The 15686-nt window shown below is 42.2% G+C and overlaps 2 protein-coding genes and 1 long non-coding RNA gene across 4 annotated transcripts in view; 1 reads left to right on the top strand and 2 right to left on the bottom strand.

The window, feature by feature from the left end:
- LOC106813545 (palmitoyltransferase ZDHHC5-like) overlaps positions 1 to 20 on the top strand; it is a gene marked incomplete at its 5' end in the record, with an annotated part of 1163 nt that extends 1143 nt beyond the window's left edge. Inside the window, 1 exon segment of the mRNA XM_014817708.1 lies at positions 3 to 20. Coding sequence (XP_014673194.1) covers positions 3 to 20 — 18 coding nt within the window.
- A 1425-nt stretch (positions 21 to 1445) lies between these two features.
- Positions 1446 to 2078, bottom strand: LOC106813548. The gene is made up of 2 exons (XR_001394484.1): positions 1996 to 2078; positions 1446 to 1945 (listed from the first exon to the last, which is right to left on the bottom strand). It is a non-coding gene; the product is annotated as an uncharacterized LOC106813548 (long non-coding RNA).
- Positions 2079 to 3191: 1113 nt separating this feature from the next.
- LOC106813553 (3-methyl-2-oxobutanoate dehydrogenase [lipoamide] kinase, mitochondrial-like) lies at positions 3192 to 15239 on the bottom strand. 2 transcript variants are annotated; one of them, XM_014817715.1, is made up of 11 exons: positions 14709 to 15239; positions 14416 to 14484; positions 11282 to 11440; positions 10800 to 10919; positions 10078 to 10176; positions 9589 to 9630; positions 9206 to 9279; positions 7603 to 7731; positions 6774 to 6860; positions 5726 to 5890; positions 3192 to 4583 (listed from the first exon to the last, which is right to left on the bottom strand). In XM_014817715.1, exons 1-11 carry the CDS (start codon positions 14925 to 14927, stop codon positions 4439 to 4441), a joined length of 1308 nt encoding a protein of 435 aa, XP_014673201.1. In that variant the 5' UTR covers positions 14928 to 15239; the 3' UTR covers positions 3192 to 4438. The 2 variants fall into 2 exon arrangements, with proteins under 2 accessions (XP_014673201.1, XP_014673202.1); XM_014817716.1 differs by lacking the exon at positions 9589 to 9630 and having other exon boundaries at positions 14709 to 15238.
- Positions 15240 to 15686: the final 447 nt, after the last annotated feature.

Below are 15686 nucleotides of genomic sequence, written 5' to 3'. Positions count from 1 at the left end.
AGGAAGAGGAGTTATCCTAGCATAGATTTATATAATAACATTCTATCAGTAGGCATCATTTAAGAAAGAGGAGGAAGGCCTTGCATGTAGAGTCCCCGTTGCGTATACCAGCCAGTACACAATCTGGCTACGTTAGTGTGTTAGCGCATGCGTAATATCTCACTAGAGAAGTTATATTTTGTGATGAATATGCATTTAAAATGGTTAGGTGGTATCTCAGCATAGATTTCCGTAATAACATTTTATCAGTAGACATCATTTAAGAAAGAGGAGGAAGGCCTTGCATGTAGAGTCCCCGCTGCGTATACCAGCCAGTACACAATCTGGCTAAGTTAGTGTGTTAGCGCATACGCAATATCTCACTAGAGGAGTTATATTTTGCAAAGATTATGCATTTAAAATGAAGAGGAGTTATCCTAGCATAGGTTTATGTGATAACATTCCATCAGTAGAAATCATTTAAGAAATAAGAGGAAGACCTTGCATGTCAGCTCCCCTCTGCGTATACCAGCCAGTACACAATCTGGCTAAGTTAGTGTGTTAGCGCATGCGAAATATCTCACTAGAGGAGTTATATTTTGTGATGAATATGCATTTAAAATGGTTAGGGGGTATCTCAGCATTGATTTCCGTAATAAACTTTTATCAGTAGACCTGTGTTTATAATTAGGGGAGCGCCCTAGCATGTAGGGTACAAAACATATACTTTATACCCTCGCGTCCTTCCCCTTTCCCCTTACTTGCCACCCCTGTCCCTCGCACAGCCTCCTTTTTCTTCTACCGCCTCCAGCTATTTTTCTTGCTACCTTTCCTCAGTCTCCCATCCCCTCTCCCCCTTAGCAAGCTATATTATGAAGTGTTCCTCAGACGGCACTACACGCCTAACACGATGCGCGCGCATGCGTAATTAAATATCTCCCGAGAGAAATCGTATTTTGCAAAGATTATGCATTTAAAAGGAAGAGGAGTTATCCTAGCATAGATTTATATAATAACATTTCTTCTGGAGACATCATCTAAGAAATAAGAGGAAGACCTTGCATGTCAGCTCCTCTCTGCGTATACCAGCCAGTACACAATCTGGCTACGTATGTGTGTTAGCGCATGCGAAATATCTCACCAGGGGAGTTATATTTTGTGATGAGTATGCATTTAAAATGGTTAGGGGGTATCTCAGCATAGATTTTCCTAAAGAACGTTTATCAGTAGACCTCTGTTTATAATAAGGAGAGTGCCCTAGCATGTAGGGTAAAGAAACACCTACTTTATGCGATCGCGTCCTTCTCCTTGCAAATGTCGCCATATAGGCCTACTGGTGAAGGCAGGCTTACAGGTTGCAAGAAGGAGAGTGGTCGTAATAAGTAGACCTACATGAAATAATAAGAAATATGAAGTAATTCGAAAATGCGAGAAAAAAACGATAGAATGGAACAATAAAAGCGGCATTTTTCAGATGAAAGCATTTATTAGGTTCTTCTTTTCTCTCCTAAATGAAAAAAGATGACACATGTGTAACTCGTTCTGATATCGTCGACAACCTAGAACAGTCATTCCCGCCTAAACGTCTAACTACAAACACAGAACGCGCCTACTGCGAAAACTCACTGATCGCGCACGCATACTATACAGTGTATACACGCCATTCAAACACCGCACATAAATTATTTCTAAGCAAACTTGTCGGAACAACCGAGATCAAATAAATACAATTCAACCTTCCGGATATACGTAACTTACATTATCCCATTATGTTGATGAATTTACGCGGGCAAATGCCCGTTTCGTGCGTTATTTGAGATTTAATGGGGGGCGATATGTGGAATGGAAAATCGCGATCACAGTGCGTTGGCAGTATTTTCACTGTCACTGATGTGTTCACACCAGGAGTTTCATAACGCACGCACGCACGCACGCACGCACGTACACACACACACACACACACACACTTACGCAGACACACACACCACACACACACACACATCACACACAACACACCACACACACACACAACACACACCACGCACCACGGCACGGCACGCACGCAGCGACTGGCATAAAGTACGCGGGCAGTATTACACACCTCGTGGGCTGGTGCAGTATTCTTTAACGTGCAAAACATCCACGATACGCATAGGGCCTTGTTGAACACTGGGCAGCATAATATCAAGCGAAGCATCGCAAGCATCTTAAAAATGAATAGAGAGATTCGTGTACGATTTGGAGTAAAATATGCGAGCGATAATCTTATCTCCTTATTAATCCGAAGTAACATCCGACTTTAATATGAGATAAAAGCAACCTCTATGTTTAACGCAGATCAAAGACGAAACACAGAACATATATCCATGCATATATTATATATGTCATATATAAATATATATATATATTTATATATATATATATATTATATATATATTATTAATTGAACGCTACTAAAGTGCCAATGTGATTGATATAGCTGTTCGTAACGCTGGGTGGGCCACAACGAAAGCCAATGCATAGACCCACTTCTCTACAGTATGGTGGCCCGAATGGTCATACATTCGCACGTCACTAAAGGCTGGGCAGTGGTCATCACTAACTCTGGTTCTTTTCTCCGATAGCCCGCGGTGTGAGCAGCTGCGGTGATATGATAGCATCTGGGTCAGTCACCATACTGCAGAGCATCGGCAGGAAACCTGTCCCCGTAAATAAACAGAAAGAAAGACGCGCGAAGGAGCAGGACGGCGCGTAAGCATTTCGGCAAATCTCGGGCGAATCCGTTACTCTCCGTATTCGTCGCGGCTGCGTCGAATGGGAAGAGAGAGAGAGAGAGAGAGAAGAGAGAGAGAGAGCGAGAGGAGAGAGCAAGCGAGAGGAGAGCAAGCGAGAGAGAGCGAGAGAGAGAGAGAGGACGAGAGAGAGAGAGAGGAGAGAGAGAGCGGAGCAGAGAGAGTGAGCAGAGAGAGCAAGAGAGAGAGCGAGAGGGAGGAGAGAAGAGAGAGAAGAGAGAGAGAGAGAGAGCGAGAGAGAGAGAGAGAGAGAGAGTTAGAGAGTGATGAGAGTGAGAGAGAGATGCAGGCGAGATCGGAGAGCGAAGGAGAGAGCAGAGAGAGAGAGAGAGGAGAGGAGAGAGAGAGAGAGAGAGAGCGAGAGAGAGTGAGAGAGAGAGAGAGAGAAGAGAGAGACAGAAGAGAGAGAGACTGAGTAGAGAGAGGAGAGAGCAGGAGAGGAGAGAGAGAGAGAGAGAGAGAGAGAGAGAGAGAGATGCGCCTACGTACGCCAATTCATTTTCTGACCCGCTGGAATTTGATCGCATTACAGATATAAAACTAATTTACGCTTTAGCAGCGCCATCATTTGACACGGTCTCTGCAAGTTAGACAAAACTGAACAATACTATTGACAATTTCAACGGTTTTTGCCTAGCGTAGTCATTTCTCACGCTATTACTTCGCCCTGGCTGTGACAAGCTCAAGTAGAGCCGGCAGTAATCGCAACCTGCGTAATACGACGGAAGCTTGATGGAGCTACGGAATTAGCCGAAGTATGCCGAGTGTTGCATAATGTCCCCCCCCCCCCCCCCGCCGCTCGCTGCTATGCATACACGTATGCAGCCAGATCTCTATGTCTATAACTACAAAACTATACAATCTGCTATATAATCCGCATAGACGCAAAAAAAAAAACACATTACATAACACTAACACTAAACTAACACGTAGAACTACGCTCGTTCGCACCTTAAATACGCATCAATCATATGTTCAGTGCCACGGCAGTTACCATGTAGGCCTAGCCGCTGCTACCGTGAAGTCGCCATATCTGAGCCTACACCTCACAACGACCGATCTCGGTCCGACTATATTATATTTCCACGAAGAATGATGAGATTCGCTTATAAGATCTGTTCTAGAAGTCTTATTAAAGGTAGCAACCCAACATACATATAGACACTTGACAATATAGCGGCCACCGCATGGCGTGACTCAGAAGTTTTGAGATAAAAGTACAACGGACTAAAAAAAACCATAACCACAACCTCTTAGCAGCTCTCAGATCGACAGAAACGCAAAAGTACGTGACGGCATCGCTAAAAAAAACGACAAAAAAATAGAAAAATCATATTCGGAGAGAGAGAAGCACCTAATCGCGCGGCAGCACCGTGGGATTTACAGGCAGGGCAATATAATGGCAGCGTCCACAGCCAGGACACGCTACCACGTGACGTGTCGTGCCCGCGACTCTCCCACTTCCTAGGTGGTTTGACCGGCCGCAGCAACGTGACCACGCCACTGACCGCACGTCTCGCACGTTAATATAACGACAGACGCGTCGTCGGCCCGCTCCCAGCAACGCCGCTCTACGTCGCGCAACCGGGGCGATTCCCGACTCCCGGCTCTGCGAAAAGGCGCGGCGGCCGGCGCCCGCATTCGTAACCACGGCGACGGTCGTCTGCTCAGATCCTGAAGCTCTCGTGCTTGCCCTCGATGTGACGCAGGCGCAGGTAGACGTCCGTGCCGATACCCTGCATCGCCTCCACCTTCAGGGAGCCTCCGAGGTACTCAGCGTAGGCCCGCGATGTAGGCAGACCAAAGCCGAACCTGCAGCAGGGTAGAGAGCGAGAGAGCGGGCGGTCAATTAGCACTCACTATAAGTACTTAATTAATAATACTTAGTAATTAGTGCTTACCGATACGATCCCGTACAAACTCTGTACCACTTTGCCGGTGTGGGTCAGGTAACATACACATAAGATAATGTACATACAAACACATAATTAAGATCCATACACATAAGATAATGTACATACATACACATAATTAAGGTACATACACATAAGATAATGTACATACAAACACATAATTAGCATACATACACATAAGATAATGTACATACCGTATGAAGGTAACATACACATAGATAATGTACATCAAAACACGAATTAGGTACATAAACATAAGATAATTATATGCATACACATTAATTAAGGTAATACCACATAAGATAATGTACATACACATAATTAAGCGTACTACACATAAGTAAGTGTACATACAAACACATAATTAAGATACATACACATAAGATAATGTACATACATACACATAATTAAGGTACATACACATAAGATAATGTACATACAAACACATAATTAAGATACATACACATAAGATAATGTACATACATACACATAATTAAGGTACATACACATAAGATCAGGTACATACACATAAGATAATATACATACACATAAGATAATGTACATACACATAAGTATATACTTAACTTAAGGTAAGTCAACATTATATTACTCATGCAGAAAAGCAACTATGTGGGGGTTATGACTTCCTGGTGCAAAACTTTAACCCTAATCTTGCCGTTTTGCTGCTGTTGCTGCTGAAGGGGAATTGTCTCTTTTTTCATGGAAAGATGCATAATGCTGCTATATACAATCCTGCATTAAACGGAAGAAGACGAAGGAAGAGAATGAGAAAAGGAAGAAAAAGAAGAAGAAGAAGAAGACAAAGAAGAAGAGGAAGAAGAAGAAGAAGAAGAACATGATGGTGAAGAAGAAGAAGAACATGATGATAAAGCAGAGTAAGAAGAAAAACAAAAAGAAGAAAAAGAAGAAACAAGAGAAAATAAAAGAGAGAGAATACAACAACGACGAAGAAAACAATGGGAGTGCAGGCCAACAACGTTCCTTCTCGACACACGATCGTGCCGGCATCGTCCCACCTACCCATGCATGGGCCCGGAGCCAGGGCTGGGGTTTGACATCTCCACCATGGCACCAAACACATCGTAGTTGTCATCATTCTCCTCTTGCACGCCGGCCGTCGTGAAGTGATAGTCGAATATCCGCTCGACAAACTGATGGGGAATTCCACCGCCTCTATCAGAAACCCTGCGAAAACAGCGCACGGCTGATCAGGTCGGTTTTATTCTTATTATTAAATCTTTATTGCAGGTAATTCAGATACAAATACATGTACTGACGACAGTTTTTTTCATGGAGAAAAAATCTGATAAATGCAATAGTGTTGAGTAGTTAAAATGATAAAATTTCTGAGTGATGCAGTACAAAAGAGCGCTATACAACATGAAGAAAAATTATACACAAAAAAAAAACGTCAGCATATTCTCTCTGTACTAGTAAAGTGAGTGTTGAGTAGTTAAAATGATGTTTATAGGGTTGTCGGGGTGATGACGGTTGTAGGGGTGAGACAATTCATCGATATATCGTGACACAGACCTTGACGCTACGTATCGATACACTTTACCATTCACGATACACGTGTCGGTACTCTACTGAATGAAACCCACATATCGTCAAGAGCTAATAATACCTTAGCTATTACTAGCTATTGATATCGTCACGTAGCGTAGCTTCATCGAAAAACAATAGACACTGGACACAGTTCGCAGTTTGATGGCAGATGTTTACTAAGCAATTCACGATACTAATTTCTAAGAGCTCTCGTGACAGTTTGCTAGGTCATTTTTCTTGAAAGTATTGCGATACGTATCGTATCATTAAAGGTTTATCTTGATACAGATTGTATCAAGAGCTGCTCGCACCATGCCACCCTTAGGACTCAGCCCTCTCTGCACGAGTGAGCGGAAGAGCGAGGGATGGACGCGGCGGTGGGCAGACGTGCAGACAAACATGTCTACCGGCCCACGTCTGTTATTGTCCAGTTTTTTAATGAACCGCAAAGACCAATATCGGCGAAAAAACTTGCTCCGTTACATAGTAAGATGACAAGACGTCTTCAGAATGGTCATACCTGATGATGAAGTCAACGTCATTGCTGGCAATAGTGACAGTAACCGGGGGCAACGTGCTTGCGTCAGCGTTCTTTTCTACGGTTGCTCTAAAAATACAGATGTGACAACACATGTAGTCACATGTTCTACAATAATTATTGTTACACTAACGAACTGCCTAATCGAGGCAGAATTTTCCACGTTGGGCCATGTACCCCACTAGTAGTCAGCCGACTGACAAAGAATACACAGACAAAGAATTTTAACAACTGTATAATTGATGTACTGAGTTCATTAAACTGTGTGGGTCACACTGACAGCGACTTGAAAAAACGGACAGAAATAAAAGTGTGATAGGTGTGTAAACTTAAAATCATAATATTATCAGTGTTGTTGCTTATCATTCGTTATCATGTTACAAGCATCAAACATACTTGCTACTCCGCAGATCTGTTTGAGAGCATAAAATGCGAACAGCACACGTAAACACCTTTTTTCTCTCGCAAAAACATATCGAGTGGCCCGAAACAGTAGGGAAAACTATTTCGGCAATTTATTTCGTATTGCCAGTAGTCACTTTTCGCGCACAAAACTTCCGAAAAAAAGCGCTGTAATTTATGAACCTTAGCTACTGTGTGTAAACGAAAGTGAGTCTGACAGAGCATGATCATATCAGGAGTGAATAATAGATAGGAGTGCACAATATTCTCTATTAGCCACTCCGGATCATATCTACGTTCGGGGAAAAAGGCGACACGAAACAGTGCGACATGACATTCCCTGTCCCAGTTTCCTCTGAAAGCTTTGTCGGACTTTCACGGCACGTGACCACGTGTGTAATGTAGTAACCTCATGGCATTCTTCAGTATCTCCGGCAGGATGTAGTGAAGGGGCTGCTCGATGTAGGGGAAGGTCGCACCCGAGTGTCCATTCAGGTTGATAGCCGGTGCCCTTCCATAACGATGTTCACAGACCTTGCTGTGCAACAAAGAAATGCACGTGATAAGTAGACTCACACGTCAGCGTTTCACGATGCTTAAAGTGATTACGTCACCATAAATAGTAAAAGTAAAAAAAATATTTCCACTTATTCACAAAATGTAAGTAATTCTGTTAACTTTTCATGGTTAAATTGCCGCATTATACTTCCTATTTTACTATATTGTTTGATGTAAACATACACTCGTGACTCATACATAGCCCATAGCAAGCAATTAATGTCAGGATTATAATATCAAATCGTCCAGGTTTTTTGGATTTTTAACTAGTTGAGAAACAATTTTATCAGGTAAGAATTTGAGGATACATTTAGTGCCATTAGTACTTACTTTTAATGTAAAAAAAATGGCAACAAAGTTTTTACAAATATACACCATAGACAATTCGTGATGTAGTCAATGCTTCTAGCATTTGGCAGAAAAGCCACAAGCTGCAAGTTCAATGTTGTTAACATAAATTTAAGGTGCATGCACTAAAACGAATTCAATAATCAATTGTGATATTGAATATGTGTATTGTGATTCAATTGGGTATGTCTGTGTGGGGGATATTGTAGGGTGTATTATGATATTGTAATGCGTGTTGATATTTAATATTGTACAATTCAATTGTGACATAATCAATTTGTGATTATTTACTCCGAATATATATATATATATATATATATATATATATATATATATATATTATATTGCCAAATAACCAGTATTAGGAGTGTACACAGTGAGGATTCTGTGCTGTGCTTCTTTTTCCGTGTATTTTCGTAAAATGGCACCGTCTAGTTAAAACTGTAAGTTATAACAAAATACTCAACGAAAGCAAGTAAAACACCACAGAAGGATTTTCAATATTTAGAGCAACTAATCGCTACCCTCTCAACATACGACCTCCATGAAGCGTGAATTTACACGCGCGCACGCACATACAACACACACGCACGCACACTTAAACCCTGACCACCCTAACCCACAGCTGCAACTTCAGTGGCATTGCCCCCACGATGAAGCATGCACATCACGATGCCCTTCACGTCAGCTGAATCGATTCTCAAGGTTAAGCTGCTGCTATCTCACGGATGCACACAGTAATATTTACTTATTTACACCATCGTAGCAGGCGATGCTTCTCAAACCTGCACAACAGCAGCTGTCGCTGTACGTATAGATTGTGCTGTAAAATCCCACCAAACATATAAAGACACACATACGGCTGTGCCAACATGTGCCAAATCCACACGAGCCCCCCCCCCCTGCTATGACCGTCCTAAAGTGAACGCACGTAAAATCCCATCAAATTGGGGCGTATTTGTGTCAATGTGCGTAAAAACCGATTAAATCTAAAAACATCGTGGTTCATGACCGTAAGTTGCCTTTACTGCATGCAAGAGGCCTATAAGAAGACTATAACTATAAAAATGTCATCAGTCCCATAATCCTGCCTAACGTAGACTTACGTGGCGAAATCTGCCCAGTTCTCAATCACCTTCTTCAACTGTAGGTTGACACAGATGATACCAACGTAGTTGGACTGCGAACAGAAAATATGCACAATTAATGTACGAATTATTGGGAGCATTCGTCACAATTTTGCATGTATCAGTGTGTGCAAATGTCCAACCAATGTATAAATCTTAGCGTATGCACATGCTCAAGGCACGATGATTATATGCATGTTTATGTGAGAAATAACAAGTTTAATGTCAGCAATTTGTCCCCGATTACAACATCGCAAACGGAAAACGCAGAAACAGCGAACGTAATGTCCGTTTTCGCTTTCGTCGCCTGGCGCGCACGTGAGCGCGTTTACGAGAGAAAGATAAATGCCGTTCCCGCCTACATTTGAACGCCTGCCTCCATGATGGCTGCCAGTGCTGCTCGCCTGTGGAAGAGCAATGTTAGAGAACCACGCACGATGACGTGTTGCACACGCACGCACACACACGCACGCGCACGCGTGCAAATCTATCCCACACAGTTAGCAAACGTTAGTTAAAATTCCTCTCAACAAAATGCAGCCTATCACAAAGTGTGAAGGGCGTGCAGAGGTTACTGCAATCTACCTACTGGACGTTATATAACAACAAAGCCTATCCCTGCTAAATCGCGAGTTGCGCCAAACGAATTCACGCCCAATCGCCCCAAACTTGCGGCGTACCAGCCTTGCCGACTATGCTCATTCTGCACGGTTAGTGTCTCTAGCTATCGTTATTACAGGCGATCTAAATGCAGACACTCAGAGCTAGGAATACCGCCGCGCTGCAAGCGTGTACTTAGGGGAGGGGGTCACACTGCTAGCGTGGGCGGGGGGCAGGGGGCGGGGGCGTACCTTGTCATCGTGCAGGGCGAGGTGATGTTCAGCCAGCATGCGCAGGCCGAGACGCGACGTCAGCGTGCGGTCCAGGAACTGTCGCACGAGCTGCTCGTTCTGTGTGTGATGACAACAACCACGCATGAATAACGCGTGAGAACACCATAACAGGCCAGCATCAAACCTTGTACGAAACATCCCTGTATGAACTTTATTACTTGCCCCACCTGTATGAACTCATTACCCTCTTACCTGTATGAACTCATTACCCACCTGTAGAAACTCAGTATACTTTTACCTGTAGAAGCTCATTATCTTCTCACCTGTATAAACTCTCTACTCTCTCACCTGTATGAACTCATTACTCACCCACCTGTATGAACCCTCTACTCTCTCACCTGTATGAACTCATTACTCACCCACCTGTATGAACCCTCTACTCTCTCACCTGTATGAACTCTACTCTCTCACCTGTATTAACTCATTACTCACCCACCTGTATGAACTCTCTACTCTCTCACCTGTATGAACTCTACTCTCTCACCTGTATGAACTCATTACTCACCCACCTGTATGAACCCTCTACTCTCTCACCTGTATGAACTCTACTCTCTCACCTGTATGAACTCATTACTCACCCACCTGTATGAATTCTCTACTCTCTCCCCTGTAGAAGCTCGTTACCCCCACCTGTATGAACACGTTACCCTCTCACCTGTATGAACTCGTTAGCTTCTTACCTGTATGTGTTTGCGGCATTCCCTGAAGCCATCAGCGAGCATCGTTACCACATCTCTGTGATCATCCAGCAGCTTCTTCAGCAGCTCGGTGTAGTTCCTCTCCATGTGAAAGTCTGTGATCTGCGTGACAACGTCGTAAACGTTAACACAGTGCAGGGATCGAATTTAAAACTAAGTGCTGCTGTGTTTCCACCAGTGATAGCCCATAACTTCTTTTCTGTATATATGTTTTGTTTTCCGGTTAAGAAAAATTCAAAAAGTGAAAAACAGATGTTTATAGCCACATGCTCATGTGCTTTCTTGCACAATGGAGCGCCCCAAGGATAGCTAGCTTAATAGCAAAGCACACTCACGCGTGGGTGTTCTATGAACAGCTGGAAGGCGCGTATGTACATCCCCACCCCGCCCCCACCCACTCCCCCCCCCCCCACCCCCACCCAGCCCCCCGGCACCCTCGCCCCCGCGTCACGGCGAGTACTCACGCGTGGGTGTTCAATGAGCAGCTGGAAGGCGCGTATGTACATCTCGTGCACCTGCAGGATCGTCGGGTTGCAGCCGACGATGAAGGGCAGGCCGCGGAAGCCCGCGATGCGATGCGCGATCCTCACAGGCAGCTCCTTGTGCAAGTACTGCGCGCTCCGCTGCAACGACGCACAGGCCCCAACCCTTATTATACAAAACACAAACAAGGCGATACACACCACAATAGACATAGCAATATAATAACAGAAACCAAAGACTAAAATAAAAAAGTATCTTCCTACTAATATATATACTAACATCAACAAATCTACAGATATAAACATGAGCTAATAATAACCAGAGCTGATAACTAGGTATATTTAGCTCTTGATATAGAGTATAAATATATTTATGGTACTAGGCATAAGAACATATATTTACACGAGTACAGATATAAGAGTATTAGTATATATTCATGATAACAGGCATAAGCATAGATACACGCCGTCGACTTGTTTTTCGACATTCCCGAATGTAATAAGGATAAGCATCTAGATGTAACTGATAAGTTGTACAAACACCCTACCCAGTAAACACGGAACATTCTCGTAACATTCGCTGGAGGTTCTAGTTTGGTTACATTAGCCAAAAATATTCTAAGAACATTCCCATATCGTTATGCATTCATTGGTTTTACTTGGTGAGAGAGTTACGTTCTTGGAATGTTTCTCGTAACATTCGCTGAAGGTTCTACAGTAAAAACCCGCGTATAAGAACATAGATTTTTCCAAGTTAGCCTCAACATGTTCTTATATAAATGGTGCTTACTGAAAAATTAGGCTCAAAAGGTTCTTAAATAGGTTCTTAATTGTTTCTACTTTTAATATGTACTAGCTGAAACCCGCGCCACGCGCGGGCCTAGTGACTGTGATGCATGTGTTACCAGTACAGTAGTGTTATGTGTAAGGTGTTATATGGAACAGGCTGAATGTGTTCTTATGTATATGCAATCTTTTGACCGCATTTCAGCCTGAGTGTTCTTAATCGACGTGTTCTTTTATGCGGGTTTTTACTGTATATGTAAATAATGCAGTACTGTGTCTCAATAACAATGCGAGGGTGCTGGCATTGTTATTGTTGAGCATTGCCTTTGGCATTGGCATTGGCATTGTTATTGCATCGATATTGTTGAGCTCGTCTTTTTTATTTTACCTGTGTTTCTTTTTAAGTCTTCATCTGCATGGAAAATTAAGAACCTACTTTAAAATCTTAGCCTAAAACAGGTTCTTATGTAAAGGGGTCTAAATGGGAAATTTTAGCCTAACATGTTCTTAAAATCTATGTTCTTATACGTGGGTTTTTACTGTAGTGTGGTTACATTAGCCAAAAATATTCTAAGAACATTCCCATATTGTTATGCATTTATTGGTTTTACTTGGTGAGAGAGTTATGTTCTTGGAATGTTCGGAAAACGTTAACCGTCCTCAGATGGGTTCGAAACTCCTAATTGCCGTTTTTGTGATGTTGCAAACTATAGCACAGGAGGTATCAAATGTATTTTTGTTCGCAGTGGCTACGGGGACGGCAGCCGTATCTTAATGTCTCAAGGCTACGGGTACGGTAGTTCATTTGCGCATGCATCGCTTTCCCACAAAACAATGTCGTTCACTAGCTATTAATTAACCTCCAGCCTGCCGTACTCGAGACATTAAGATAAGCCTGCAGCGCATACGTAGTGTTGCTGCCGTTAATATGTTATTTTCGGCGGTTGATCAATGTTATGTGAATGTTGGTAAAAACGTTCTCAGAATGTCAGGAAAACTTTCCTAAACAACGTTATTAGAACGTTACTGAATAATGTTCTGCTAACCTAAAAGAAACATTCCCGTAACATTCAAGGAACATAACTTTGTTAGCTGGGTAGTTGCATGTACCACGCACAAGCATTGCATAACCATTCCCTAGAGGGCACATAGCTGTTACACAGGTACGCATGTATAATACATGTACACAGTTTTGTATGTACCCCGAGCATTTGAAATCATATATGCCTGGCCCTGATACTTTGAACTAAAAAAAGCTGACACAAATGGGGGGCACTTGACAAAGCCAACAGGCTGGATAGCGAAACTTTTGAGTTAGTCAATCATTGACTGTCAATGTATGGGTTCTATTACTTGAACTGCATTATCCAACAATGCTACTCACAAAACATTTTCATCTAATTGTAAAATTGTAATTTAACATTGTTGTTGTAGAATTGTAACGTTTTCCTTCTCAGCGCATCACAACGTGTGTTGTAGACAAGCACTTAAAGGTCAGAAAACCAGGCTACGAGTCATACAGACTAAACACCATTCCCAGCTTCATTAAATAGATACGAAAATTTTAACTATACCAGAACTACAAATATTTATTTTAAAATTTAGGACAAAAACTGGTAGCAGTGTAGCTCAAATAAAAGATTTGAGTTCCAGGAGACATATCTACAGGGTGTTTAGAATTTAGCTGAGCCAGACACTGGTGCATTTTCGTGTAGCAAAGCAAACACAGACACAAATTTACACTCAGACAGGGATCTATGATTAGACAAATTATGCCACGTGAGCAAATGCACATACACATCACAGTCCTCGAAGATGCTGCATGACTAAAATAACGAGGGCAAAATTTGCAGTCGGCTCCTAATTATCATGCATTAAAGTGCAGCCATCTGTTCTTTGGCATTTTACTGATTATCAAACTATAATGAGATATCGTGCTGGCTTATTTATCTAAAATTGTGCGTATAGAAACTCTGCTAATTCCAGCCAGTGCTCTATAATGAGGTGGTACAACAAAGGTGCACCCAAGCTATACTGCACGAATTGGTAATTAAAAACAAAATACATTATTAGCTAGGTTTCATTATTATCTACATGAAGGGATTTTATACCAGGACAGAACAATATGATTCTGAATCACGAATTCAGCGCTTATACATAGAATGATTCACCACCAGTAACTTGTTATTCGTGTTATTGCTGAATATTCGTCTTGCGGTTAAAATTCCATGAAATTACTGTTCGGATAAAAATTAATGTGAGTTTGACAGAAGGTGCGTCAATGGGCACACGTTATAACCACAGCGTGATTAACAATGTGTTTGCCTTACCAATAGGTGGCTTCTATCAGGGCTCTTGCCAGCATAAAGCATTGTGGCTGGGGTCAGTCGCATCGATGGCTGTGGAAAAAAAATCAACAACTGACCTAATAAGAAAATCTGCTACAATTTATGTACATATCGAACAGTTTTCACTATATACTCTGCAAACATGTAATCCAAAAGAGTAAGTTACGCTACTCTGCTGGGTTACATATTCTTGGTATTTTGCATTTACAGGATATGATAAAAAGTTGGTGCGAATAATGGCATTTATTAATAGTGTGTTAATGCGTGTGACTAACCTTTGAGGCTGCGATGTCCACAGCACTGTGGTGGTAGAAGGATGACACTGGTTTAGTGCTGTGGCTGGTGTCGTTTTGGTTAGCATTCGTTGTCGGATCTCTAGTTTGATTGATTTGGTTGGTTTCCCCGGACAGGTGCTTTACCTGGCCTACACGCACCCTAGCCGCCTGCTTTCTAACACTCACCATCTTTAGCAGTTTATCTCTATGCATCATCATGTTTACCGGATTGTGAGAATCAAGGGTTGAAGGGAATCGAATCAAAATCGCAAAATCCGTGTTCTTCACTTCAGTCAGCAAAAGCCGGGAACATTTCACAACAGCAGTTGTGAATGTGAGGCATTAGCCATTACCCGATACAGCAGCGTGAAATTCAATAACTTATCTCATTCGTAGATCCGTAGTCCATCTGACGTCAGTCAGCGACGAAGAAAAAATGTTCAAATTCATCACGTTACGTTTAATTTAGAGAGTAAAAGACATTTAAAACTAAACGATACAGTACACTCCATCACCAACGAAACCTTTATCCGCGAGAACACTAGCGCCACTAACGGAAGTCGATAGCAGCTGACCGGCAGACGTGTCCCAAAAATCACTGCGCGTAAACAACATCCGTGGTAAGCATGGCAGTTTTGTTGTCTTCCTTTAATATAATTAATTATATCTCCGTCTATCTTAGATAGTATCTATGCACGCTACACTTTACTAATTAATTTTCTAGTACTTCAAGAAAGTTGCTATGCATTTGCATTTGCTTGCATATAATCTGTTTACCGGCAAACACACCAGTTCTGTGAAACACATGAGTTCAGACTGAGCTTGTGCCAAGGCTACGCCCTGCTACTCACAGGGACTTGAGGCGAAAAAAAAAGTGTTATATATATAAATATATTTATATATATAATATATATATACCCCTATTTATATATATAACACTTTTTTTTCGCCTCAAGTCCCTGTGCTGCTACTGGCACT

Source organism: Priapulus caudatus, unplaced genomic scaffold, assembly GCF_000485595.1.
Source record: "Priapulus caudatus unplaced genomic scaffold, Priapulus_caudatus-5.0.1 Scaffold790, whole genome shotgun sequence".
NCBI classification, from domain to species: domain Eukaryota; kingdom Metazoa; phylum Priapulida; class Priapulimorpha; order Priapulimorphida; family Priapulidae; genus Priapulus; species Priapulus caudatus.
This window is presented reverse-complemented; position numbering and strand designations above follow the sequence as displayed.

What these genes read in the sequence shown, in the direction of transcription:
- LOC106813553 (XM_014817715.1), bottom strand. Translation starts at nt 14,927, where the DNA reads ATGATGATGCATAGAGATAAACTGCTAAAGATGGTGAGTGTTAGAAAG. An exon ending in AATGCCGCAAACACATACAG is followed by an intron (nt 10,177 to 10,799) that starts GTAAGAAGCTAA and finishes CATCACACACAG; the next exon opens with AACGAGCAGCTCGTGCGACA. An exon ending in GGCTCCGGGCCCATGCATGG is followed by an intron (nt 4,584 to 5,725) that starts GTAGGTGGGACG and finishes ACCCTGCTGCAG; the next exon opens with GTTCGGCTTTGGTCTGCCTA.